The 26,202-nt window shown below is 39.6% G+C and overlaps 1 protein-coding gene, 1 non-coding gene and 1 pseudogene across 3 annotated transcripts in view; 2 read left to right on the top strand and 1 right to left on the bottom strand.

Annotated features, from left to right (window-relative positions):
- Nucleotides 1-26,202, top strand: part of ACACA (acetyl-CoA carboxylase alpha) — a 242,720-nt gene that overhangs the window by 45,601 nt on the left and 170,917 nt on the right. For both annotated transcript variants that reach the window (XM_040244115.1, XM_040244114.1), the window contains exons 3-10: nucleotides 2,635-2,767; nucleotides 4,644-4,782; nucleotides 8,919-9,028; nucleotides 10,281-10,362; nucleotides 11,339-11,437; nucleotides 13,044-13,150; nucleotides 16,060-16,170; nucleotides 24,014-24,223. In XM_040244115.1, coding sequence (XP_040100049.1) covers nucleotides 2,635-2,767; nucleotides 4,644-4,782; nucleotides 8,919-9,028; nucleotides 10,281-10,362; nucleotides 11,339-11,437; nucleotides 13,044-13,150; nucleotides 16,060-16,170; nucleotides 24,014-24,223 — 991 coding nt within the window. The remainder of the gene's footprint in view (nucleotides 1-2,634; nucleotides 2,768-4,643; nucleotides 4,783-8,918; nucleotides 9,029-10,280; nucleotides 10,363-11,338; nucleotides 11,438-13,043; nucleotides 13,151-16,059; nucleotides 16,171-24,013; nucleotides 24,224-26,202) is intronic.
- Nucleotides 6,745-7,037, top strand: LOC120866407 (annotated as a pseudogene).
- LOC120867488 lies at nucleotides 11,584-11,711 on the bottom strand. Its single transcript, XR_005721916.1, has one exon. It is a non-coding gene; the product is annotated as a U6atac minor spliceosomal RNA (small nuclear RNA).

Here is a 26,202-nt window from a genome sequence, read left to right on the forward strand (position 1 = left end):
TTTAATATTTTATTTTATTATTTATTTATTTTAATTGGAGGCTAATTACTTTACAATATTGTAGTGATTTTTGCCATACGTCGACATGAATCCGCCATGGGTGTACATGTGTTCCCCATCCTGAACCCCCCTCCCACCACCCTCCCCATCCCATCCCTCAGGGTTGTCCCAGTGCACCAGCCCTGAGCACCCTGTCTCATGCATCAAACTTGGACTGGCGATCTGTTTCACATATGATAATATACATGTTTCAGTGCTATTCTCTCAAATCATTGTACCCTTGCCTTCTCCCACAGAGTCCAAAAGACTGTTCTTTACATCTGTATCTCTTTTGCTGTCTCACATACAGGGTCATCGTTACACATCTTTCTAAATTACATATATATGCATTAGTGTACTGTATTGCTGCTTTTCTTTCTGACTTATAATAGGCTGTATAATAGGCTCCAGTTTCATCTACCTCATTAGAACTGATTCAAATCCATTCTTTTTAATGGCTGAGTAATATTCCATTGTGTATATGTACCACAGCTTTCTTATCCATTTGTCTGCTGATGGACATCTACGTTGCTTCCATGTCCTGGGTATTGTAAACAGTGCTGCGATGAACACTGGGGTACATGCGTCTCTTTCAATTCTGGTTTCCTTGGTCATGCATATATTTATATATATATTTATTACACACGTCCATACACACACAGAGTTTTATTCTGTTTTTCTGTGGTTAAGTACAGTGGGCCATCTGTCCATTTTTTCAAGGGGACATTCTTCCTGGAACAGTCCGTCCTCCAGCTTGAACAGTCATCTAAGAGAATTCCCTTCTCTTTTCTTCTGTGCTATTTCTTGCATTCCTTGTCTCCCTTTTTCTTGGTTTACTTCATCTTTTCGGAAGACAACATTCTGTAAAAGCTTCCTGAGAAAAGGTAGGTGCGAAATAAAGATTTTGAGGTCTTCTGTATCTTTCCACTTTATCATCTTGTTTTTAGCATGGTGCCTAAGTTCTGATTATGGCTATATGAAGGATCCCATCATTAAAAGTAATATATATTTCTGTTTTTTTTTCCCTTTTTTGATTATAAGTGACCCTCAGAACATTCCTTTGCTCTCTAAACTATTGATTAGACAATATGATCAGTCCCTTTACCACCTTAATTTTATCAATAAACACTTTGCTTCCCTTATTATCTTATTCTTAGACAGTCCTTTATTTATCCTAGGTTTATACCTTCTCCATCTCTTTCTCCCTAAGAAACTGAAAGCTAATCTCTAGGGACTGTGTGTGTGTGTGTCTGTGTGTATGTATGTTTTGCAACTCCTTTCTTGTTTATTTTTGACTGAGCTGGGTCTTTGTTGCTGCATGCAGATTTTCTCTAGTTGTGGCAAGCAGGGGCTGTTCTGGCTTCTCATTGCAGTGGCTTCTCTTGTTGCAGAGCATAGACTCTACAGTGTACAGGCTCAGTAGTTGCCACTTGTAGGCTTAGTTGCCTCGCGGCATGTGGGATTTTCGTTCCTTGACCAGGGGTCTAACCTGTATCCCCTACATTGGCAGGTGGATTCTTAACCCACTGGACCACCAGGGAAGTCCCAATACCATGCATATTTTATCAAAGAAAAAGTGAAGCTTAGCAAGGTTATTTGGTGAAGATCTGGAATTTAAATGGAGACTTATGCTGTTTCCCCTGCTATATAATTTAAGAAAGTGAAAGTGAAAGTGAAGTCGCACAGTCGTGTCTGACTCTTTGCGACCCCGGGGACTGTAGCCTACCAGGCTCCTCCGTCCATGGGATTCTCCAGGCAAAAATACTGGAGTGGGTTGCCATTTTCTTCTCCAATATAATTTAAAGCACCATTAATTGTTAGAGGCACCATTATTGTATGTACCACGAGAAAAAGAAATTCTGCCACTTAAATAAAGCACACCATCAGTTGTAAGATACATAGCAATTTCAGAGATTTTAAAAAGCTAAAAAAAAAGTGTGGTATCTTAAGATCAATGAAATTTGTTTTTTAATGCTGCCTCATAAATAAATTGTTTTTGGAGTTGTTGATTTTGAAACATCTATGGAATACCCAACTAAAACATTTAGTAGGCAGTTAAAAATGTGGAGTTATAGCTAGTAAGAAAGACGGAGGCTAGAGATAACAGAGGTGAATGTCCTCTGTGTGTTAGAATCATAGTTCAGAAGCAGGCTGGCTAACTTTTTACTTTTTAGTTTTAACAGTCTCTCTGAGTCTATTAATATTATTAATCTTAGGGACAGAGGAGCCTGGTGGGCTGCCGTCTATGGGGTTGCACAGAGTCAGACATGACTGAAGCGACTTAGCAGCAGCAGCAGCATACCATCTCATTTTAGTCTATTCTTTGCCTCTCTCTCTGTGATGGCGTCTATTGGTAAACCTTAATACTGCCTTTTATTCTTCAGGAGCACTTTTTTACTCCCCCCCTGGAATTTTCGCAAGCAGCGATCATTTTCTTTTTCTCTCTTTTGTTTAAAAACTGCGTGGTCTGCCAGCATGCAGTTGCAGTAGGAAGTACACTTTCAAGTTTGGGCAGTGAAAAGCAGGTCTCCAGGGGAGACAGATAATGTGAAGAAATCTCATCTGTAGACTTTCGTGATTTCTCTGTTTTTACAGATCCAGCATGTCTGGCTTGCACCTAGTCAAGCAAGGTCGAGACCGAAAGAAAATAGACTCACAGCGAGATTTCACTGTAGCCTCTCCAGCAGAATTTGTTACTCGTTTTGGTGGGAATAAAGTGATTGAGAAGGTAAGTTACAACCTGCTCAGTTATTTTTTCAAAAGCCCATGAGATTTAATGCCTCGATTTGTAGTCTAGATTTGCTTGAAACTGGCATGTGGCTTGAATTTCTGAGACTGTGCAGACTATCCTTTCTGCCTCCCTAGCTTTATTAAATAATTAAATGATTAAATAATTTCCCTGTTTTCTGAAATATGTATTCACCACTGATAATTTAATTGTAACTCAGTAAGAAATTGAAGCAGTGCCCATAAGTTGCTTTTAGAAAGATTTCGAGGTTTTCCTAGAGTTGGGCTACACTGATATGAGAGGGTATGAGAAATTGATTAGCTTGTGGGGTGGTGATGGGGAGGTTAGTGTCATTGAATTGGGATTTAGAGCTAAAGGAGTGGAGAGAGTTTCAGAACAGAAGGCTTAAACAACTTTGATACACTGTAACTTATGGATCCCACCAGAAATTTGAGCTATTTAGAGGGTATATACCACATGAAATACTTAAAGTGATTATAAGTATTTTGAAATGTGAGCAAATCTGAGTCACTTTTATCCACATCGTGTAAGAGCTGAGAGACTGACTTGGTTGCAATAGCTTACAGTGATTAAAAGTTTAAAGGGTGGGGACCTGTATTCGCACTCCTAAAAGTATTGCTTTAGCGGCATACTTCCATTAGTCTTCCAATGAGGATAGATTACGTGTCTCCTCACCTTTGTTATCCTGAGGGTCATGATTGCACGCGAGGAGGTGAAAGGTTTGTTTAACAGAGAAGTCTCAGGATCACTGATCCTTTACTCTTTTTCTTGTGACCATTCTTTCCGGGGCAATTTCTCTGCAGTTCTAAGGGATTTGGAGTCTGCATTCTGGAGAGAGGTGATGGTCGGTGTAGGGGTTCTTATACATGTTCAGGGCACTGTGCCTTATTTCATTACAGCAGAGAATAGTGCGTGACACTACACTGTTAAAAAACTTCCCCTAGCCTTATTTGACATCCATCTTCCCCCTAAAGTTTGTTTCTTCTCTTCCCTACTAGTAAGAATGGTAGAATAATTCACAGACTCACAAGATTTTTTTTTTTAAGTAGCCTTCTTTATTTTTTCACACTTTTTATTTTGTGTTGGGATGTAGCCAATTAACCATGTTGTGATAGTTTTAGCTGAACAGGGAAGGGACTCTGCCATGCTTATACATGTATCCATTCTCCTTCAAGCTCCCCTTCCTTCCAGGTTGCCACATAACATTGAGCAGAGGTCCTTGTGCTGTGCAGTAGGTCCTTGTTGATTATCCATTTAAAATATGGCAGTGTGTCCATGTCCATCCCAAATTCCCTAACTATCCCTCCCCTCCGCCGGCAACCATAAGTTTGTTCTCTAAGTCTGTGAGTCTCTTTCAACTTATAAGATTTGAGTAACTGATTTTTCCCTTCAGGAAATGAACTAAGAAAGGAGTACGTTTTAGCTGGCACATATTTTGGACTTTCCAGGTGACTCAGTGGTAAAGAATCCACTGCAGTGCAGGAGACACAGGTTTGATCCCTGGATGGGGAAGATCCCCTGGGGAAGGAGATGGCAACTCACTCCAATATTTCTTGCGTGGGAAATCCCATGGACAATGGAACCTTGTGGGCTACATTCCATGGGGTTGTAAGAGTCGTACACAACTTAGCAACTAAACAACAACAGCATTGAAGTATTTGCTTTGCTAACATCTTAAAATATCCCTTGACCATGCAGGAGTTGGTTCTTAATTGCCTAGACCAGCTATACAGATTCCTAGTTGAAACTCTGGCTTTTCAGAGAAAGATTTACAAAAATGTTTTCTTGTCTTTTCCTCCATCTTTGCCTGCCTTTTCTACTTTTCTTTGCAATTCCCATCCCCCAACTCTCCCAGGTTCTCATTGCCAACAATGGCATTGCAGCTGTGAAATGCATGAGATCCATCCGCCGGTGGTCTTATGAGATGTTTCGAAATGAGCGTGCAATCCGATTTGTTGTCATGGTCACACCTGAAGACCTGAAAGCCAATGCGGGTAAGTTATTAAACATTAAGAAAGCATCATCCTCAAACGTAAAACATTGAATGGCACAACCTTTAAGGAAGAGGATGTTAACTTGGGGGATTCCCAAACTCAAGGACTTGTCTTTTAAAAAGTTTCAATGATAGGCATAGACCAGGATTGTACTCTATGTGGCCTCAACATAAACTCTTGTTTCTAAGTAAAAATAGGTGTTAATTTAACCAAAGTGTTGATTTGGGCTTTCAGTGTTATTTGCTAAGTCACATTCTTATAGCATGTGTAAGTAGAAAGGCTTGGAAGGAAGTGCCATTTCCCTTATGAACTGCATTGAATTTTAGAGAATTTCAGTGTTAAGATTCTTTTTCCCCCTCCTCCTGGGGATAGAGACCTCTTAGGACCCAAGTAAGTTTTACTGTGTAGGCTCTTCTGCATATTCTCTCTGCTTAGATGACCCTCTGTCTGAGAGTGGTAGGTTATTGTAGACTGTTGGTATAGTTGAAAGATGGTAGCTAGTACTTCGGTTTCATACTTAAAAGAATAACAATTTTATTTGTTTATTTATTTATCTATCTTCGGCTGCATGGGGTCTTCATTGCTGCGTGGGCTTTTCCTTAGTTGTGGCAAGCGGGGGCCGCTGTAGTTGTGGTGTGTGGGCTTCTCATCGCAGCGGCTTCTCTTGTTGCAGAGCATGGACTCTAGGGTGTGTAGGCTCCGTAGTTGTAGTTCTCGGTCTCTAGAGTACCTGAACTTAGTGGCGCGTGGACTTAGTCACTCCGTGTCATGTGGTATCTTCCTGAACCAGGGATCAAACCTGTGTCTTTAAAGAGTTGTCTTTTAAAACTCATTTTGGTCTTTATATGTACTCTCTGTATGGAGATAATGATATTAAGACTATTCCTAAGGCAGTCAGGGTTATTATATTATCTTTAGAAAAAGAGAAGGCACCAGTTGATTGGAAAGCAGATGTTGTTCATTTAGATTGATCCTTCAACATCTTTGAGCTGCAGTCTTGTATCTGTACAAGGAAAATCCTGTCTGTTTCACTGGATAGTGGTAAAGAAGAAATTGTCTGTAATAAATGTAAGCTACCTTGCATGATTTCTTTTTCCTTGTTTCTATTTGGTACTCTCATTAATTCATGTATTCATTCACTCAGTGAGCATGGAGACCCACAGTTTAATAAGCTGTGATCTTGCTCTAGGAAACGAATAATTTCAATGCAGTGTGGTAAGTGCTGTAGGAATATGTACAGGGTGCTATGAGAACACAGAGATGAGACATCTTAACTCTGGTCCCTGCTCTTGGGTTAAGAGTTAAGAGGAGTTAACAGAGTTAAGAGAGCTTTCTGAAAGTGGTTATGTCTACCCAAGAATGAGTAAGAGTTAGTGAAGCAGTTAAGGGGAAGACAAGGGTATTACAGGCAGAAAGAACATATATGCAAATATTTGAAGGTGTGACACAAGGGTTGTCTGGAAACTGCAGATAGCTTATCTATCTGACAAGATCTAGACATGATCTAGTATTTGTCAAGGATGGTCTTGTTTTTCATCCTTAAAAGCATGGACTTTATCTTTTTAGGTATGTGTGTGTGTGTGTGTGTGTGTGTGTGTGTGTGTCTGCATGTATATTAGACATTAAAGATTTGCATTTTAAGTGAATTGGTTGTTGTTTTTCACAATTCAAATGTGGAAGAGCATAATGAACTCCTTCCCATCTATCTGTTATCCAAAATCAACTTCTTTCAGCTATACTTGGCACCTCCTCTCTCCTCCAAGCATAATTTCTAAAGCAACTATTTATTGCATCTGTAAATATTTCAGCATGTATCTTATCTAAACGATAGATACCTTTAAAATATATGTGTAAATAATTGGATGATTCAGGTAGCAACTTGAAAGATCTGTTTGTGGAGGGTAATACTGGAGGATAAGATGACTGGCAAGGTTTTAGACTCTCAGTTTGGCTTCATGTGATATGTGGGCTTTAATTTCTGAATCTTGGCTAAACTCCTTATGTTAACCTGTTGGCCTCAAAAATATTGGACAATTGCACCTCATTCCTGTAGTAACTGGTTACACACTCTTATTTGGAATAAGCATGATGAATACCTCTCCACTCAGCTCCATTCATACAGTCACAGATAACTGCCAAAAATCAATAGCAGAAGAAATATGAAGAGGCCATCCCAGCATTAAGAGATATTCCTATTAGTTGAAGTAAACCAAATGTTCTCTCTTGCAGCCAGACCATTTTCCACCAAAAACTGAACTGTATGTAAACAACTAATGTCAAACATCCACTATAAATTTTTGACATAAAATTTCGACCATCATAATTTTAATATCCAGTATTGAGATGCAAAAAAACTAATGTAAGTTGAACTTCTCTTAGATTAAGTTCTATTGATATTTTAAATGTTATCAAATAGTAGTTACTAATGGACAGAATAAATAAAATACTGTATTACCATATGGCAAGTATCCCTCCAAAAAAGAGCGGCAGGGGACATTTCTTATCTCACAGTTTCTATAGCTGGGCCTTCGACTTCCGGTTATCAGGCCGCCACCAGTGTTTGAGTGGGGCTGCCGTCCCATCTGAGGCTCAGCCTGGGATGGATCTGCCTTCAAGCTCACGTGGTTGTTCGCAGCACTCAGCTCTCTGCGGGCTGTCGGACTGAGGGCCTGAATGTGTCGCTGGTTGTTGGCTAGAGCCTGCTCTTGGCTCCTTGCCATGTGGGCCATCCCCAAATGACTTCCTGCTTCCTACAAGCCAGCAAGGAAAAGTCTCCCAGTGAGATGGGCTCTATACGTTTTCAAAACATTTTATTCATTTATTTTTATTTTTGGCTGTGCTAGGTCTTCGTTGCTGTGCAGGCTTTTCTCTAGTTGTGGTGATCAGGGGCTACTCTCTTTTGCGGTGCACAGTTTTCTCACTCTGTGGCTTCTCTTGTTGCAGAGCACAGGCTCTGGAGCTCGTGGGCTTTAGTAGTTGCAATCCCCAGGCTTTAGAGCACCAGCTTAATAATTGTGGCACACAGGCTTAGTTGCTCTGCAGCTTGTGGGATCTTTCAAGGGACACGGGTTCCTTCCCTGGTCTGGGAAGATCCCATATGCCATGGAGCAACTAAGCCCAGGCTCCGCAACTACTGAGCCAGGGAGCCTTAGCTACTGAAGCCCGCACACCTGGAACCTTTGCTCTGCAGCGAAAAAAGCCACCTCAATGAGAAGCCTGCACACTGCCATGAGCAGTAACCCCAGTGCCTGTAACTGGGAAAAGCCGGCATGCAGCAACAAAGACCTAGCACAGCAACCAACTCCCACCCCCTACAAAGAATCTTTTTAAAAAATATGGTGGAGATGGACCTTGAGCAAATTATTTAACTGCTCCAAGACATAATTCCCTATAAACTGGATGCTCATAATACCTATTATAAAAAGGATTATTGAGTATTAAATTAAGTAATGTATATAAAGAGCTTAGTACAGTCTTTACATTGTAGCTGCTCTGGCACAATTACTTCCTCCAGAAAAGGAAGAAACATCAGGTGACAGATTTGAAAGGGGATACTGTGCCCCTCCCCAAAAAAATAAGGAAGGGAAGAAGGTAGCTTTTTAAGTATCTTTCAAATTCGTAGTATCCTGAACATTTCAGATAAACAAATGTTTTTCAAGCACTTGAGAGACTCCTGTAACTCACCTTTCCTGTTTAGCAAGTCTACAAACCCTCCAGTCTCTCCCCGGTTTCCTCATTTTGTCCTGGCTTTATATCAGGAAAGGGGCCTTCTCAGAATATAGTGCAAGTTAAAGATGAAAGGTGTCATAGAACTTTATCTCCGAACAGAAATAATGGGCCTCTCAGTGACACGTCATCCTTAATACAGAGATCATAATGACTCTTCAAAAAGCTCGCACAGTGAACTGTTTGAGAACTGCTGCTTAGTGTCAGAGCTTCCTCAGTATGAGCTTATCACATTTTAGTGCCTGTGATCTTAACAAGGAGCTTCCAAATGAATGGTTCTGGAAGTTATCCCACGAGTGTAGTTTGTCCCATGCTTACATATGATGGTGCCTGTCTTTTATGTAGTTTTTGCTCTGATGTTACATTTCTGAAGATAAATGCAATCATTGTTAATGTGCTTGTATTTCCAGAATACATTAAGATGGCAGATCACTACGTGCCAGTGCCAGGAGGCCCCAACAACAACAATTATGCAAATGTGGAGTTAATTCTTGATATTGCTAGAAGGATCCCAGTGCAAGTAAGACATGCCAGCATCTCCCTGAAAACCAAACTCAGCCTTTAAAAAAAAAAATTTTTTTTTTATTGGAGTATGTTCGATTTAAAATGTTGTGTTAGTTTCTGCTGTACAGCGAACTGAATCAGGTGTCCATAGACATATATCCACTATTATGTTTATGTTTTGGAGAATAAAACATATTCTCAGTTTTATGTCAGTTGCTTTGTTTGCAAATATTTTCTCCCGTTCTGAAAATTGTCCTTTCACCTTGCTTACGGTGTCCTTTGCTGTGCAGAAGCTTTTAAGTTTGATTAGGTCCCATTTGTTAATTTTTGTTTTTATTTTCATGACTCTAAGAGGCAGGTCAAAAAAGATCCTGCTGCGATTTATATCAAAGTGTGTTCTGTGTTTTTCTCTAAGAGTTTTATAGTGTCTGGCCTTTTGTTCAGGTCTTCCACTGTTTTTTAGATTCTTTCCCCATATAGATTATTGAGAAGCGTTCCCTGTGCCAAATTCAACCATTTTACAATTAGGCATGAGGGGATAGCCAGTGAAGAAATGTTAATTTTATATAAAGCACCTTTTCTGAACCTTGATAAGAGCCTTTATATGGTATATACAGAGAGGGAAAAGAAAGATGAGAAGAGTGGAATGAGTCACCGTAAAGTAAACATAATCTAAACAAGAGGTTTGTAAGGGTCTTTCAGAGATTATTCTATCCATTTCACCTTCAAACCTCCCAGTAAGTGAAAGTTACCTATTTCCAATGAAATACTCTTAGTCTAGAATACAGTAGTGTAGAAGGAGGTGTTTTCTTCTCTATCACATTGTTGTAGAGAGTTTAGGGTAAGTGTCTTAAAGCCCAAAGAGGAAAAAACTTGAGATTTGTATGGCAGTATAACCACTAGATATAAAGGTGGAGTTGGGTGGCCAAAGTAATGCAATCTACAAAAGAAAACCAGCATTTCTAGAAGAGGCTCTGTTGAAAGGCTATGAACTGACTTTCCTGAAGAGCAACAATATCAGCTGGATCTTAACATCAGTTTCAACTTGTTTTTGATGTCTTCAGAGGTTTTACGACAGTCGACTGCTTATTGTTGTTCTGTAAAAAGTTGGCCAAGAATCAGGCATAAAATCTGAATTAAGCATTAGGCTGCTATGGCGCTATTGTACCTCATGAAGTACGGCCAGTCTTGGTTAGAAAGGAATACAGTTGAATCGTGTTCTTTTTACTATGAATTTTAAGAATGAATCATATTGTGTTCCCTTGTAGGCAGTTTGGGCTGGCTGGGGTCATGCTTCTGAGAATCCCAAGCTCCCAGAACTGCTCTTGAAAAATGGCATCGCCTTCATGGGTAAGCCTTTCTGACATACTGTTCCTGTTTTTCTGTTTCTCTCTGTCATTTTGGTCCATATTCCCCCTCTATATTTTGCTTTTCTTCTGTTTAACACGTACTAGGCTTTTTTCATCACGTACTGGACTTTTATTTTTCATCAATCAGTAACTCTGAGAGTAACCTTCTTCATTTTCTTTTTTTCCTACCATTATCATTTCTTACATTTTGTATCTTGATTGTGTTATGTCCCTGGGTTCTTTTCTATGAGATATGGAGGAGGCTCTGATATCCAGAACACTCGCCTTTAAAAACTTTGTCATTAACCTTAAGAAAACATGTGGAGAAAGGACCTATTTTTATGGAGAAAAGATGATTGAATTCTTAGGCTACCCTGGCAGTGTGCCCTTAAATATGAATCGGTACCTTCACATTTAAGCATATAGGTTATATTCCTGTAAGTGAGGGTTATTTTTTCTGACTTTTCTGCTTTCCTATAGAGAGAGAAAAATCAAGGTTATATGACGGTAAGTGTTTCTGTCTTTGTCTCAACAATGATGATTATGCTTTGTAAAGCCTATTAATGATAAATCTTCCTTTGGGGTTTCCCTAAGTCCAAGGAGAGTATAATATTTTGACTTGAACCCCAAAACTTTATTGTCCTTATTTCAGGGTAATCATAAAAAAAAGAGAAGATGACTTTGTTAATCTGGTAGAGTTGGATCATGAAGGATGATTTGTCAAGGATTTAATGCAGCATATATTTTCATATATTGAATTCTCTCTGTGTGTAAAAATTTGCTACATTAGGTTCTATAAAGGATACAAAGATGAGCCAAAACACAGTAGTGCCCATAATCAAGTTTCTGATATGGATAATATGCGATGTGGGGGATACAAGACAAATACAAAAACAATTATATGAAAGACAAAATACCTGGGAAAGAAATGAGGCCAAAATGTTACAGTCAGGATTCTTTTCTTGTTTTGTTTTTAGGTCCTCCAAGCCAAGCCATGTGGGCTTTGGGGGATAAGATTGCATCTTCCATAGTGGCTCAAACTGCTGGTATCCCAACTCTTCCATGGAGTGGCAGTGGTAAGAAATTTTATTTCTTGTTTATATCTTAAAGTGCAGAAAAGCTCAGTAGGGTATTTGGGACTGTGGCTGGGGGCTTAAGCCTGCTTTAAAATGTATTAAATATTTGACAAGAAATAGAATCCAAGTTGATTGATTGGTAGTTTGTATCTCCTGGCTTAATTGCTATATCTATGATTCTATCATGTCTTAAGCATATGCGTGTTGTCAGGCCCAAGAGCCTCTTCCATCTTCATCAAGGGGAGTGCTAACCTTTGCTCCTTTCATACAGCATTCTATCATGTCTTAAGAATGTAAATTTTGTACTAGGTTCAGAGATGCTGAAAGGCAATGTAAATGATCTTGGGACTTAATGTGGAAAAACTCTGAGAAAATTCATCTGCTTCTGTGGATTCAGATCTATGCTAGGATAGATCTTCCTAGGCTAGGATCTTCCTCAGAGATGGGCTTCTTAGGTGGAATAGGCCTTTGAACTTGCCTGGGCGATGACTGAAATCACTAAGAAAAAGCTAAAACTCAGTTACTCAGATATTTGCCTGCCAGTATTTTCTTTCTTTCTTTTTGTTTATTCAGTCTTTATATTTTGAAAATTTTTATATTGGCGTATAGTTGATTAACAATGTTGTGTTGGTATCAGGTGTACAACAAAGTGATTCAGTCATACGGATCCATGTATTTATTCTTTTATGGCCAGTATTTTCTTAATGTGAGCCCACAATCTGTTGATGGTTTGTTTTGCCTGTTTAATACCATTCAACCACTCATTTGCCCTGAAAACTGAGGTCAATAATCAACCTTTCTTCCAAGCATGCAGAAGCCTGAATTTTTTCTAAAAATGATTTATTCTTGACAGATCCCTTAAAGAGTGCCATGTGGATTATTAGAGCTGACAGTATTATGAACTTCTGTTTCTCGGCCCTCAAGCATAGGGAGCAGACACACACTAAAATCTCTTACAAATGGGAACTACCCTTGTCTTGAGTCTGAACAGATTTGAACTCTTGTTACTCTGGCTCTCCAGGGGAATTGCAATATTCTTTCCAGACCTGCTGGGTCAAACAGTTTAAAATAAAAGGTTGAGTTTGTTCTTGTTTGAATGGAGAGGCTGTACCATTCCCCTTGTGGCTGAGTACAGGGACAGTCAGGAAGCTTGGAGTCAAGATTCTGCTGAGGCCAATAAAACCGCCATTTCCATTTCCAAGGGCTCATAAAGGTTGAATTATTTCTCAGACCTCTGGCCCTGGAGCAGGCCTGAACACACAAATCGAAGATACTTTGCTGCTGAGTTTCTGTGAGAAGTCTGCATGTTTTTTTTGTTTGTTTGTCTTGTGTGCAGGTCCTTGCGTTTTTTTTTTTTTTTTTTTTTTTTAATTTGCTGCCTATTATCTCTGTTGACTTTTTCCAGCATCAGAACCCAAGTGGCCAGATCTTGATATTAGGTAAATCCTGCTAACTCCAAGGATTGATCAGGGTTTTATGGTATTCTTTCTCACATCTACCTTCAAGTTTGAATAAATATGAAAGCATTTTAAAGAAGGTATAAGAAGAAAATCAACAAGAACAGAAATTCTTGTAGCTGCTTTTAAGTCACTGTTATCTATTGCAGGTCTTTGTGTGGACTGGCACGAAAATGATTTTTCAAAACGAATTTTAAATGTTCCTCAGGAACTATATGAAAAAGGTTATGTGAAGGATGTGGATGATGGGCTGAAGGTAGGTTACTAACTCTGGGGCGTGATCATGTTTAACGGACCGATTATAGTCCCAAAATGGGGATTTGGAGCCTTGTTTATGATATATATCCATGATAGTGTTAGGGTTGTAAGACCAGGAGATATAGTTTATGTAATAGAATGAGGAAGTGACCTACGTTTCACACAAAATATTTAAATTTGTTTTGAAGCAAGCCACTCACCTGGACAGAACACTTCTTAGGTGGTTAAATCATAGCTTTAAGGAGGTCCTGATTCTTTCTCTACCACGTGTGTGTGTCTCTGTGTGTGTGTCTGTGTACTGTGGGTGTGTGTCTGTGTGTGTGGTGGAGTTAGCCAAGAACCCTGGCAGACAGAGATCAAAATGTCAGCTTTAATACGAACAGATATGGTGATGAAAATGTCTTAACTGTGCAGCAGCAATCAGATTTGTAAAGTGAACGTCAGTTAAGCAGGCTCACTCACTGGTTACTGGAAAGGTGAGTAATCACAGAGACGGCTCTTGCCATTCGGTTTATTGTATGACTGAGAGCTGAGAAAGAACATGTGTGCTGTGTAGTGGGCTGATCTCAGAGGGCAAAAGGCTGAGCTGTACATGCTCAGTTTCTCCTTCCGAACTGACAGATCAGAGTTCATTCTTTTTCCTTTGGAGAGGAGTGAGGGAGGGAGGTGATAGAGGCTGAAACTGTTCTTCTAATTATTGTCTGTCCATGTAGAAACATGCACCGAAGCAAAAGGAGATGTTTTCTTCAACATTATTTTTTCTTTCCTTCACAGTCCCCTCCAGTTATTTTTCCTTTCACTTTTTGACTAGTTGGAAGTGTCAGTTATGCCACCAGGGAGATGATCAAAGAGCTACTTTAGAAAAGCAGCTACTCATGTTTGACTCATCTGCAATAAATTCAAGAGGAACACTGAATGTTCAACTGATTTTGCTCTGTTGCTTGCATTTCAAGTTAAGCATCCTATAACCTCCTTAATAGGAAGAATTAATATTTCTAATTGAATTGCTGATGTATATTCTATTTGCTATAATTTGCAAAAGAGTAGAAACCCTTTGTAGGGAATTAGCTATATTGCTTATCAGTTAAAATTCCTTTTTTTCCTTGTTATAATTATAAACATAAAATTTTTGCCAGCCGTTTTTGGTTCATAGATTCATTTAATGACAGTCTTTATTAATAGGTTCCCATAACTATAACTATTATGATAGTTATAAAATTAGGGTCTTACCATATATATTATTTTTATAATCCAAGATTTCTTCTTCCTATATATAAGAATTTTCCTCATGGCATTAAAATTTTTCTAAAATACTTTAAATGGATAGCCTGTGTCTAGAACTTATGTATGTATTTTAAAGGCCTGCCTTGTTCTTATATCATGTGGGCTATCCTATTTTTTGTCTTTCCCACATTTGTGCCTGCTTCTTTAATCATTTATCACCCAGTGACTGAGTTCATGCTGATTTTGCTTGTAAGCATAGAAGTTAAGAGAATTTAGAAGAAATGGGACTATGATTGAGGGATTTTTTCCCTAAAACTACTGACAAAAATTAAAATTTGAAATGGTCTTTTTCTGGTGACACATTTTTTAGATGTTTTTATAATGTAAACTGTATAAGACTGGAATGTTTCAACAAAGGAATGACTCAGTTATTTTAAACTTTTGGTTAACTTTTCCCCAATCTGCTTTTTGTCTTAGCTACAATATGGATATCTTCCATATTATTACATGTAAAGGCTACCTCAAACCTTTTAATAATAGCATAGCAATCTAATAAATAGGTATATCTTGACTTAATTGGCTCTTTACTTAATGGGTATATAATTAAATATTCAAAAAGTTTTGGGATCATCTCATAAAATACTGTAAATTTGAAAAGCACATTTAGAGCATTCGTTTAAAATTAGTTTTCTGACTATTAATGTTTTGGTATCTTGTTATTTTTATCTTTTATAAAAAATCGAGTGAGAAAAAATTTCTGGATATGTGAGAATCCTGGTTTGTTGAGTCTTCTATGTTGTCAGAAGATCAGAAGCTGTGCTGAGGTGGTCAGCTTATATTAAGTGAACTACCTGTGGTTTTTTTGTCTTTTTTAAAAATAAAAGTTATGGAACAAAGAAAATGTACACTTTGGTAAATTTTTAAGAAATAAAATAAAAATTATGGTTAAGGCACAAATTCTTGCATATTATAAGAAATTCTGATAATACAGTAATATATACAGTAAAGAGTGAAAGTTTATATCTACTCATCTTCCCTTTATAAATCACCAGTGGTGGACAATCTAGACTTGTTTTTTGGTACTTACATATGTAAGTGTATGAATGTATACATAATTTCATATATATATATATATATATATATATCTTAGTTTTACTTTGTTTTTGACCTATGTGGGATTATTTTAGATTGAACCATACAAAATTGCCAATATAGAATCATTTTTTACCTACCAAAAAAAACAGTTTCTTTTGGGACTTTTCTGGTGGTCCGGTGGTTAAGAATCTGCCTTGCAATGCAGGGGACTTCATTGGGATCCCTGGTCAGGGAACTAAGGGCCCACGTGTCACAGAGCAACTGAGCCCCCACACCACAGCCAGAGAGTCCATGGGCCACAGTGAAAGACCCCACGTGCCACATCTGAGACCCATCACTGCTGAATAAATAAAGAAGTATTTTTTTTAAATAGACAAGCACAGTTTCTTTTGGATCCAACCCATTACTACAAATACTATTGTGGTACTTCTTTTCTCATCTAATACCATATCTTCAGGATCTTTCTATTTTAATGTTTATATTAATAGACCTACCAGGTGACAGCATTTTTTTAAAGGGAGAAAATGCCAATTTTCTCCTTCTCTACCAATACCATTCTCACTTCAGTTTTTCTCTTTCTTCTTGAAGGCAGCGGAGGAAGTTGGATATCCAGTAATGATCAAGGCCTCAGAAGGAGGAGGAGGGAAGGGAATCAGAAAAGTCAACAATGCGGATGACTTCCCTAACCTCTTCAGACAGGTGGAGTTCAAGTTGTCGTCCTTTACTTGCACTAATATGTATATCACAGATACGTGATTTAATTCACACTATAATTGGGATGTCCAGAAAATATTTAAACTTTTTGTCTGTAACTAATCTAATCATTCCCTTTAGCCTCTACCTACTTAGTAGCAGGGGGGAAAAATATCAGTGAAATGTCCAATTCAGTCTAAGGTTTTATTCATTTAGCTAATTCAAGCAGTAATTATTCTCTCTTATGTAAAGCTGCTCAGTTTCTCAGGTAGCTCTTCCCTATATGATTTGTGTGGCTCATAGGCCTTCTTAGTAACAAGGAAGAGTCAGTACCTTCCTATGTTCGTGTGCCCTGCTTGTGCTGACATTTTAGATAAAGTATGTGGGATGGTTAATTCCTGATCTGGATGCTCTTGGCTTGGCCTCACTCAGGCTCTCTGAAATTAAGTAATACTGAAAATTCTCCAAGCCAGGCTTCAACAGTACGTAAACTGAGAACGTCCAGATGTTCAAGCTGGATTTAGAAAAGGCAGAGGAACCAGAGATCAAATGGCCAACATCTGCTGGATCATAGAAAAAGCAAGAGCGTTCCAGAAAAACATCTACTTCTGCTTCATTGACTACGCCATAGCCTTTGACTGTGTGGATCACAACAAACTGGAAAATTCTTCAAGAGATAGGAATACCAGACCACCTCACCTGCCTCCTCAGAATCTGTATGCAGGTCAAGAAGCAACAGTTAGAACCAGACATGGAACAACGGACTGGTTCCACATTGGGAAAGGAATACGTCAAGGTTATATATTGTTACCTTGCTTATTTAACTTACATGCAGAGTACATCTTGTGAAATGCCAGACTGGATGAGGCACAAGCTGGAATCAAGATTGCAGGGAGAAATATCAACCTCAGATATGCAGATGATACCACCATTATGGCTGAAAGTGAAGACGAACTAAAGAGCCTCTTGATGAAGGTGAGTGAGTGAAAAAGCTGGCTTAAAACTGCACATTCAAAAAACTAAGATCATGGCATCTGGTCCCATCACTTCACGGCAAATAGATGGGGAAACAGTGGAAACAGTGACAGACTTTATTTTCTTGGGCTCCAAAATCACTGCAGATGGTGATTGCAGCCATGAAATTTAAAGACACTTGTTCCTTGGAAGAAAAGCTATGACCAACCTAGACAGCAAATTAAAAAGCAGAGACATTACTTTGCCGACAAAGGTCCGTCTAGTCAAAGCTATGTTTTTTCCAGTAGTTATGTATGGATGTGAGAGTTGGACCATAAAGCAAGCTGAGTGCCGAAGGATTGATGCTTTTGAACTGTGGTGCTGGAGAAGACTCTTGAGAGTCCCTTGGACAGCAGGAAGATCAAACCAGTCAATCCTAAAGGAAATCAATTCTGAATATTCATTGGAAGGATTGATGATGAAGCTCCAATACTTTGGCCACCTGATGCAAAGAACTGACTCATTAGAAAAGACCCTGATGCTAGGAAAGATTGAGGGCAGGAGGAGATGTGGGTGACAGAAGATGAGATGGTTGGATGGCATCACCGACTCAATGGACATGAATTTGAGTAAGCTCCGGAAGTTGGTGATGGACAGGGAAGCCTAGTATGCTACAGTCCATGGGGTCGCAAAAAGTTGGGCAGGACTGAGCGACTGAACTGAATTGAAAATTAAGTCAATAGAGGGGTTTAATGGCATCTCAGATGCAACTGAATTAGCAACTGGAAGACAAGTCAGAAGAAAGCTCAGACTGAAGCATGAAGAGACAAAAAGGATGAAAAATACAGAAAAGAGCTTGTGAGAGATTATTTGCAAAGATGACCATGATAACTCTTTTCATCCCTACATACACTTCCTTCATAGTATGATTTTGCCTTTTTCCCATAAAGAAATAGTGACTTTTTTTCCTTCTACCCTTTGAGTTTTGGTTGATCTTGTGACTTGTGTTGACCAATAGAATACAGTAGAAATGGTGACTAGTTTCAAAACCAAAGCTGCAAGTGGTTTCTGGCTTCTGCCCTTGGTCTTTTGGAATGAGCCTCAGACTTGCCTTGTGAAGAGCATAGTCTATGCTTCTGGAAGAAGAGAGGCCACACAAAGCAGAGATGAATTGTCTCACCTGAGGCCTACTAGACCTGACGGTTTCATCTACACCTTTGAGACACGTACATGAGTTCATATTAAACCATCCAAGCCTAGTTAAGTTGCTAGATGGCTAACTCCCTGAGTGGCTCCAAGCCAAGATCAGCAGAAGAACTGCCCAACTGAGCCCAGCTCAGATTGCTGTAAGCAAAATGGTTAGTGCCCTAAGTCACTGAAATTTTGGTGGTTTGGTAGGCATCAGTGGATAACTGACCTAGAAACTGATACCTAAAGGTGTAATGCTGCCCTGGCAAAAAAAGTAAACTATGTGGCATTTGCTTTGAGACTGGCTCATAGGTGAAGACTGGAAAAGATGGTTAAGGAGGTTGGTAATGAAGCCTAGAGGAATGATAAAAATAACTTTTGGTGCAGGATGGAACAGAAATGAGGGGAAAGGTCACCCATGTTTTATAATGATGGAACAGTTACCTGAGGTAATTTGGAAAGCAGAGACTGTATTGAACTCGTAGATCTACTTAAAGAGATCTTTTTAGATAAACTGTTAAAAGTATCTGTTGAATGCTTATGATTGTTTTTTAACTATTTAAAAAATGAACTAAAAAAGGTGTTCCAAACTTGTTGAGTTTAAAAATAGAACTGTTTCTCATTACTGATCTCTCTGGTACTGGCAAAAAATTTTCAAAGTAAAAAAATGACTTCAGAGTAGAGGCCAAATCAAGAGTGCCTGGGAGATCCTCTAAGATCTCAGAAATAATTTAAGAGCTAGGAAAAAAAAGGGCTTCTAAGATTTTTTTTTTTTTTTTGATGGAGCAAAGGTGTTTTAATCAACATGGTGTGGGCATATATACTGTCTTACAAGGTAGTTATTCTCAGCAAAGATAAAGATTAAAATTCCAGACTTACAAAACATAGGTGATCCATATTAAAGAGAGAGAGTTGTAAACAATCACTTTTACCCTATGGTTCACAAGGAGGAGGAGGGTACTTATCACCATATAGAAACACTAATGAAGGAAATGCCTGGATTCCTCAGTCCCGGGAGAGGCTTGCCTCTCCTCTTATTTCCTGAGTATTCAGGCATTAATAAGGAACAGAGAATTCCTGACAGATCCAAAACAGCACACAGGAAGCCTCCTGTTAAATGCTTCCTGACAATTCCCCCTATTTTATTATATTTGTAAAAAAGGTCTTGACCAAATGAGTTTCGTTAGTATTAACCAACCTTATAGAAAGATGATGGTAAACAACAAATATAATTATCAAGACAATCACCAAAGTTACAGTTCCAGACCCAATACTGTGGGTAATACTTTGAAACCATCCTCATGGGTCTAGCCTGGATAATTTGTTCAGCTAAAGTTTCCAAATTAGGGGAAGAGGGCAGATTTTTTAGAAAAAGGTTTAAAGATTTTCTTTTGCAGTAATTGGACATTCAGAGAGGCATCATCATGCATATTTTGTAAATGAAATTTGATTTGTTCCCAGTTGTAGGCACTATGATTGAACTGAACAGGAGTAACACAAAAATGAGGAGCTTAAAGAAATAGAGGATTTAAGACAAGTATATAGTTTGCAATTAATACAAGTTACAGAACGTAAGTCTTATTAAATTGTAAATTTTCTATGGCTATAACAAAAGGAAGTGGGACACAGGCCTGTATAAAATATGACTGATTATAGCGAAAGAAATAGTTACTATGACCACGACTGGTCCCTATGAAATGTCCGGTCCAAGTTCCAAGTTCTTCCACGCTCTGGTGCTTGCAGTGTTTCCAAATGGCCCATTGTTCAGGCCCACCCTATCCTTTGTCATAGTAATGTTCCATCGTAGTGTCAGTGACCTTCCATATCACACAGTGTTGTTAATATCCTCTGAGCAGTCAGATAACCACATGCCATGGGGTCCCCAATCAACAATTGTATGATTAGCCACAAACATTGATTTTCTTGATTTGGTTTGACATTTGTCCCAACGAACAGGAGTATAAGTTTTTATAAGTAAACCCTTTGCATAATGTTCTTTGTTCTTTCCCTAACTCTTTCCCTAAAGTCTCAGTAGTATAAATATGGTTTACAGACAAAGAAAGGGCAGTAAATAATCCAAGCAATGTCTGAAAGTCCTCTTTTGGAGGCAGGACGAAAGCCCGTTTGTCGGCTGATGTTTATGCACAATTTTGCTTGGCCCATGCACAAGGAAAAGACTTCATAGCCTAAAGAAATGTTAATTAGTTTTCTTTCCTCCCCAGGGTGTGAGGGCCCCTTCATGTACTAGGGGGAAGGTATATGTATAGAGTCATTAGTTGAAACAATTGGTCCTCTCTGTCCATTCGACCACCGGCCTCAGTAGGCCCTGTGGTCACTGTCCGATCTGCCAAGTGTACCAGGCTCCTGTTCGGGCGCCACTTGTTGAGGTCCTTTAATGGACCGGAACCTGGTGGTCCGGAGTCGGCCGATAAGAAAGTAAAGGAGAAAGAGGCTGATATTCCTTGGTTTATGCAGAAAGCCAATAAAGCCCCTGCACGGGGCTTGCTCTGTTCACAAAGGCCTCAGGCCACCCTCTCGATGGGGTGAAGGCTCAGGGCGCCTTCTCGAGAGGGTCTTAGAAGCCCAGGCAGGAAAGTGAACTCAGAGAGCCTCTGCGCTCCAGAGAATCAGCCTGAAAAAGAGAGAGAGGGGGAGAGAGAGAGAGAGACACGGGGACCAGAGCTCTGATGGAGCAAAGGTCACTTCTAAGAATTTTAAAAATGTTGTCCCACAGCAGCCTGACATGCCCGAGGTATAGAGAGGTCTGTGCAGAAAAGTTATGGATATGTTTTGGGGGCAAGAATTGAATTTTCAGTATGATTCATGGGAAACTCATAAACTTTTCAAGATACTTATATTGATGAATGTACCAAAGGGACTGCAAGGGACAGAGACAGTTCAGACTTTAAAGAGGCCTCAGAACTTTCAGTTTCCTATGAACAGGAAGCAGACTGGGAAAGTTGTTCAGCTGTAAACATTGGTCATTTCTCGTAGTAAGGGAGATTTTTCTGGACCCTGGAGGGCTGCTAAGAACAGAGGGGAGCCATGGATTAGGAAGCCAGTCCCAGGGTTCAGAATTGGACCACAGAGAAAAGCAAAACAAATTCCATGCCTGTGGAGTAAGGAAACCTGACAGCATCTACCCATCTGGACTTCAGAATTGGTGTGGACCAGTGACTGTTAATGTGCCTCCTATTGTTTCTTCTTTGAACTGGAGTATTTTTTTAATCCCCGTCTCATAATTAAATGTTGAAAGTGTTGGGGACAGATAATTTGTCTTTTTAGTTCCCAGATCTTTGCAAAAATAGGAGGAGCTGCACCCAAGAAGTCTCTTTTGCTTGTGGACATGACTTGTGACTCATGGGAAAATGGACCTCAGGCCTGATGCCATGACTGGATGACTTTGGGGGTCTTGGGAGGGGGTGAGTCTGTTTTTGCGTGTGGGAGGTATGTGAATTACTGTGGCCAGAGGGCAGACCATAGTAGCTTGTTTGCAGAGATGGCTGCGATAACTCTTCCCATCCTTGTATGTTTATTCCTTGGCAGTGTGACTTTGGCTTTTCTTCCATTAAGAGATGGCATCTCTTTTCCCACCCCAAAAGCAGAGACATGACTTTGCCAACAAAGGTCCGTCTAATCAAAGCTATGGTTTTTCCAGTAGTCATGTATGGATGTGAGAGTTGGAATATAAAGAAAGCTGAGAGCCAAAGAATTGATGCTTTTGAACTGTGGTGTTGGAGAAGACTCTTGAGAGTCCTAAAGGAAAGATTCTGTTGGCTGGTGGGTCTATGGAGCCTCAACTGGAACAGCTCATCTCTATTGTATGTGACCTCTCACCCTCCAGTAGGCTAAACCAGGCCTACTGAACTGAATCCACCAGCCAAAGATTCTGAACTGAATTCTAAAGGAAATCAACCCTGAATATTCACTGGAAGAACTGATGCTGAAGCTGAAACTCCAGTACTTTGGCCACCTGATGTGAAGAACTGACTCATTTGAGAAGACCCTAATGCTGGGAAAGTTTGAAGGAGGAGAAGGGGATGACAGAGGATGAGATGGTTGGATGGCATCACCGACTCAGTGGACATGAGTTTGAGTAAGCTCCAGGAGTTGGTGGACAGGGAAACCTGGCGTGCTGCAGTCCATGGGGTCGCAAAGAGTCGGACACGACTGAGCAACCGAACTGAACTGAATCTTAGCTTGCCTTGTGGCTTGCTTAGACCATTAGAATGTGGCCAAAGTGGTGGTGTGTAAGTTCTGGAGGCTAGTGCTTGTGTAGCCTTGCAGCTCTGTCTTCACCCACTTCTTAGAGCATTGCATTGAAGAAGGCATGGTTTAGCCTACTGGAGGGTGAGAGGTCACATGCAATAGAGATGAGCTATTCCAACTGAGGCTCCATAGACCCACCAGCCAACAGTTGACACAAACCGTCAGGTATTTGAATGAGACCATTCAGCCCCACTCAAGTCACCAGATGGTGATATGCACATTGAGTGACCACAGGCACCACCAGAATTGCCTAGATGAGCACAGCATCACAAGCGAAGAAAATGGTTGGTGTCCTAAGCAAGCCACTGAGTTTTGAGGTGACTTGTTATGTAACAGAACAGAGCATAAGAGATTTGGCACATAGAAGACAGTGAAATCATCTAACATTACATACTTTGAGTCTCAGAGGAGAAGAGAGAGCAAACGGAGCAGAAGCGATGTTTGAAGAAATCAGGGAATGGAGACAGTACTTGAAGCATCGTTGCATCGTGATTGTGCTCAGTCAGGTCCAAGTCTTTGCGACCCTTTGGGCTGTAGCCCACCAGGCTCCTCCAGCCATGGGATTTTTCAGGCAAGAATACTGGAGTGGGTTGCTATTTCTTCCTCCAGGGGCTCTTCCTGATCTAGGGATCAAACCCATGTCTTCTGCATTACAGATGGATTCTTTATCTGCTGAGGCATTGGGGAAGAGACAATGGTTAAGAATCTTTCTGAACTAGTGAACTAATGGCTCAGAATTTCTTGAAAAGATATCAAGCTAAGACTCAAAAACCATGATGAACCCTGCAAGGAGAAGTACAGAGAAAACCACATCTAAGCTTATCAGAGTAAATCTGCCACCTCACTCCCCGAAAAAAGAGAAAATCCTCAAGCAGATGGAAAAAACAGATTACTTTCAAAGGAGTGACAGTAAGATTGTTAGCTCTCATCTCAGTAGAAACCAGATAACATTGGGGTATCTTTAAAGTGCCGAAAGAAAATAATTGCTAGTATAGAATTCTGTATCTAATGGCAATATGCTTCAGAACTGAAGATGAAAGTTCTTTGACTACAACGGTACTGTATATAATGTAATGTGAACCAGGAAAGTTTTTCATCTGGAGCAACTTGTACATTTGGCTGTTTGGAATTAATGGTAATACTTTGCCCTTCTGTGGAATTTGTGTGTGTTTTCATAATATTTTGTTCTTTGCCCTTGTAACATGTGTTTATGTATCCATCAGTTAATATTAGTGATATAATTGAGAATACAGTACCTTAAGAATAGATGAGGGTATGAACTATATATATATATATATATATTTTTTTTTTTTTTGTATTTCTAACATGGTCCTTGACACTTCCAGGCATTTATTTGCCTATTGAAGTGGAAGCAGCTTATCAAAATAGAAAAGTACTTACCCCTTAAGAATTCGTCCTATTTTCTTGTCTAATACAGGTTCAAGCTGAAGTTCCTGGATCTCCTATCTTTGTCATGAGACTAGCTAAACAGTCTCGTCATCTGGAGGTGCAGATCTTAGCAGATCAGTATGGCAATGCTATCTCTTTGTTCGGTCGTGATTGCTCTGTGCAACGCAGGCATCAGAAGATTATTGAAGAAGCTCCTGCCGCTATTGCTACTCCAGCAGTATTTGAACATATGGAACAGGTATATGTGTGAAAAGCTCTAAGTTTTGTTTTCTTGCACAGAGCTACTACTCATTTAATTCATATGCCCAACTGAGAATAGTGGAATATCAGGCAATGATTCTGGATAATTGATAAGTTCTATCCTTCAAGAGGGAGAGGACATAGATATATCTATGGCTGATTCATGTTGATGTATGACAGAAACCAACACAATATTGTAAAGCAATTGTCATCCAATTAAAAGTACTTTTTAAAAAGTATTCTTTACCTAGAGGAAAAATAAAAATTCCGCTTTTCTCCCTCTAGTAGAGATGTCAGTGAACACTACAAAACTCTAAATTAGTTAATGCTTTTGACAAAAAATTTCAGTGTACTATTTTGAGAAGGGAGAAAGAAATGTTTGGGGATCTTTAATCTTATTGTTTGGTTCTTTAATAAGTGCATGATAAGCTGGTGGTTAAGCTGGAAGTTCCATTTTCTAGATTGATTATCCCTCAGTCTTCAGATGCATTTATTCAAGCCCTTTACCTCTTAAAAGGTACTCTAAGTAGCTTTCAAGTTTACATATTCTGTATTATTGTATGAAAAAAAAGAATCTCTCAGCAGTTTTATAGGGTCCCTTGGAATTAGCTGTAGTTTAGAAATCTGAACATGGTCTTTTTTGGAACTCAGTCTTCATCTTATTGGAGATATGTTTTCCATCTCTTTTTTCCCCCCCCTGGATTGCCAAGAAGCTAAATATATGGTTGTCTTTGTTTTTACATTTCATTTCTACATGTGTGTGTTTGTGTGCGTATTGAGATTTATTCTTTAACTACTGTAGTAAAGTGACCTCCAAAATACAGTGGCTTAGGGAGTTCCATGGTGCCTTCGTGGTTAGGATCCTGGGCTTTCACTGCCGTGGCCAGGTTCAATCCTTGGTTGGTGAACAGAGATCCTGCAAGCCATTCAGTGCGGCCAAAGATAAAAAACAAATATAAAACCCCAAAATACACATTTCATTTCAGTTGCTCAGTCGTGTCTGACTCTTCGCGACCCCATGAACCACAGCATGCCAGGCCTCCCTGTTCATCACCAACTCCCAGAGTTTACCCAAACTCATGTCTATTGAGTCAGTGATACCATCCAACCATCTGATCCTCTGTTGTCCCCTTCTCCTCCTGCCTTCAATCTTTCCCAGCATCAGGGTCTTTTCAAATGAGTCAGCTCTTCGCATCAGGTGGCCAGAGTATTGGAGGTTCAGCTTCAACATCAGTCTTTCCAATGAACACCCAAGACTGATCTCCTTTAGGATGGACTGGTTGGATCTCCTTGCAGTCCAAGGACTCTCAAGAGTCTTCTCCAGCACCACAGTTCAAAAGCATCAATTCTTTGGCACTCAGCTTTCTTTATAGTCCAACTCTCAAATCCGTACATGACTACTGGAAAAACCATAGCCTGATTAGAAGGATCTTTATTGACAAAGTAATGTCTCTGCTTTTTAATACGCTGTCTAGGTTGGTCATAACTTTCCTTCCAAGGAGTAAGCGTCTTTTAATTTCATGGCTGCAGTCACCATCCGCAGTGATTTTGGAGCCCATAAAAATAAAGTCAGCCACTGTTTCCACTGTTTCCCCATCAATTTGCCATGAAATGATGGGACCAGATGCCATGATCTTAGTCTTCCAAATGTTGAGCCTAAAGCCAAGTGTTTCACTCTGCTCTTTCGCTTTCATCAAGAGGCCCTTTAGTTCGTCTTCACTTTCTGCCGTAAGGGTGGTGTCATCTGCATATCTGAGGTTATTGATATTTCTCCCGGCAATCTTGATTCCAGCTTGTGCTTCTTCCAGCCCAGCGTTTCTCATGATGTACTCTTCATAGAAGTTAAATAAGCAGGGTGACAATATATAGCCTTGACGTACTCCTTTTCCTCTTTGGAACCAGTCTGCTGTTCCATGTCCAATTCTAACTGTTGCTTCCTAACCTGCATACAGGTTTCCCAAGAGGCAGGTCAGGTGG

Source organism: Oryx dammah, unplaced genomic scaffold (assembly GCF_014754425.2).
Source record: "Oryx dammah isolate SB20612 unplaced genomic scaffold, SCBI_Odam_1.1 HiC_scaffold_8, whole genome shotgun sequence".
Lineage (NCBI taxonomy): Eukaryota > Metazoa > Chordata > Mammalia > Artiodactyla > Bovidae > Oryx > Oryx dammah.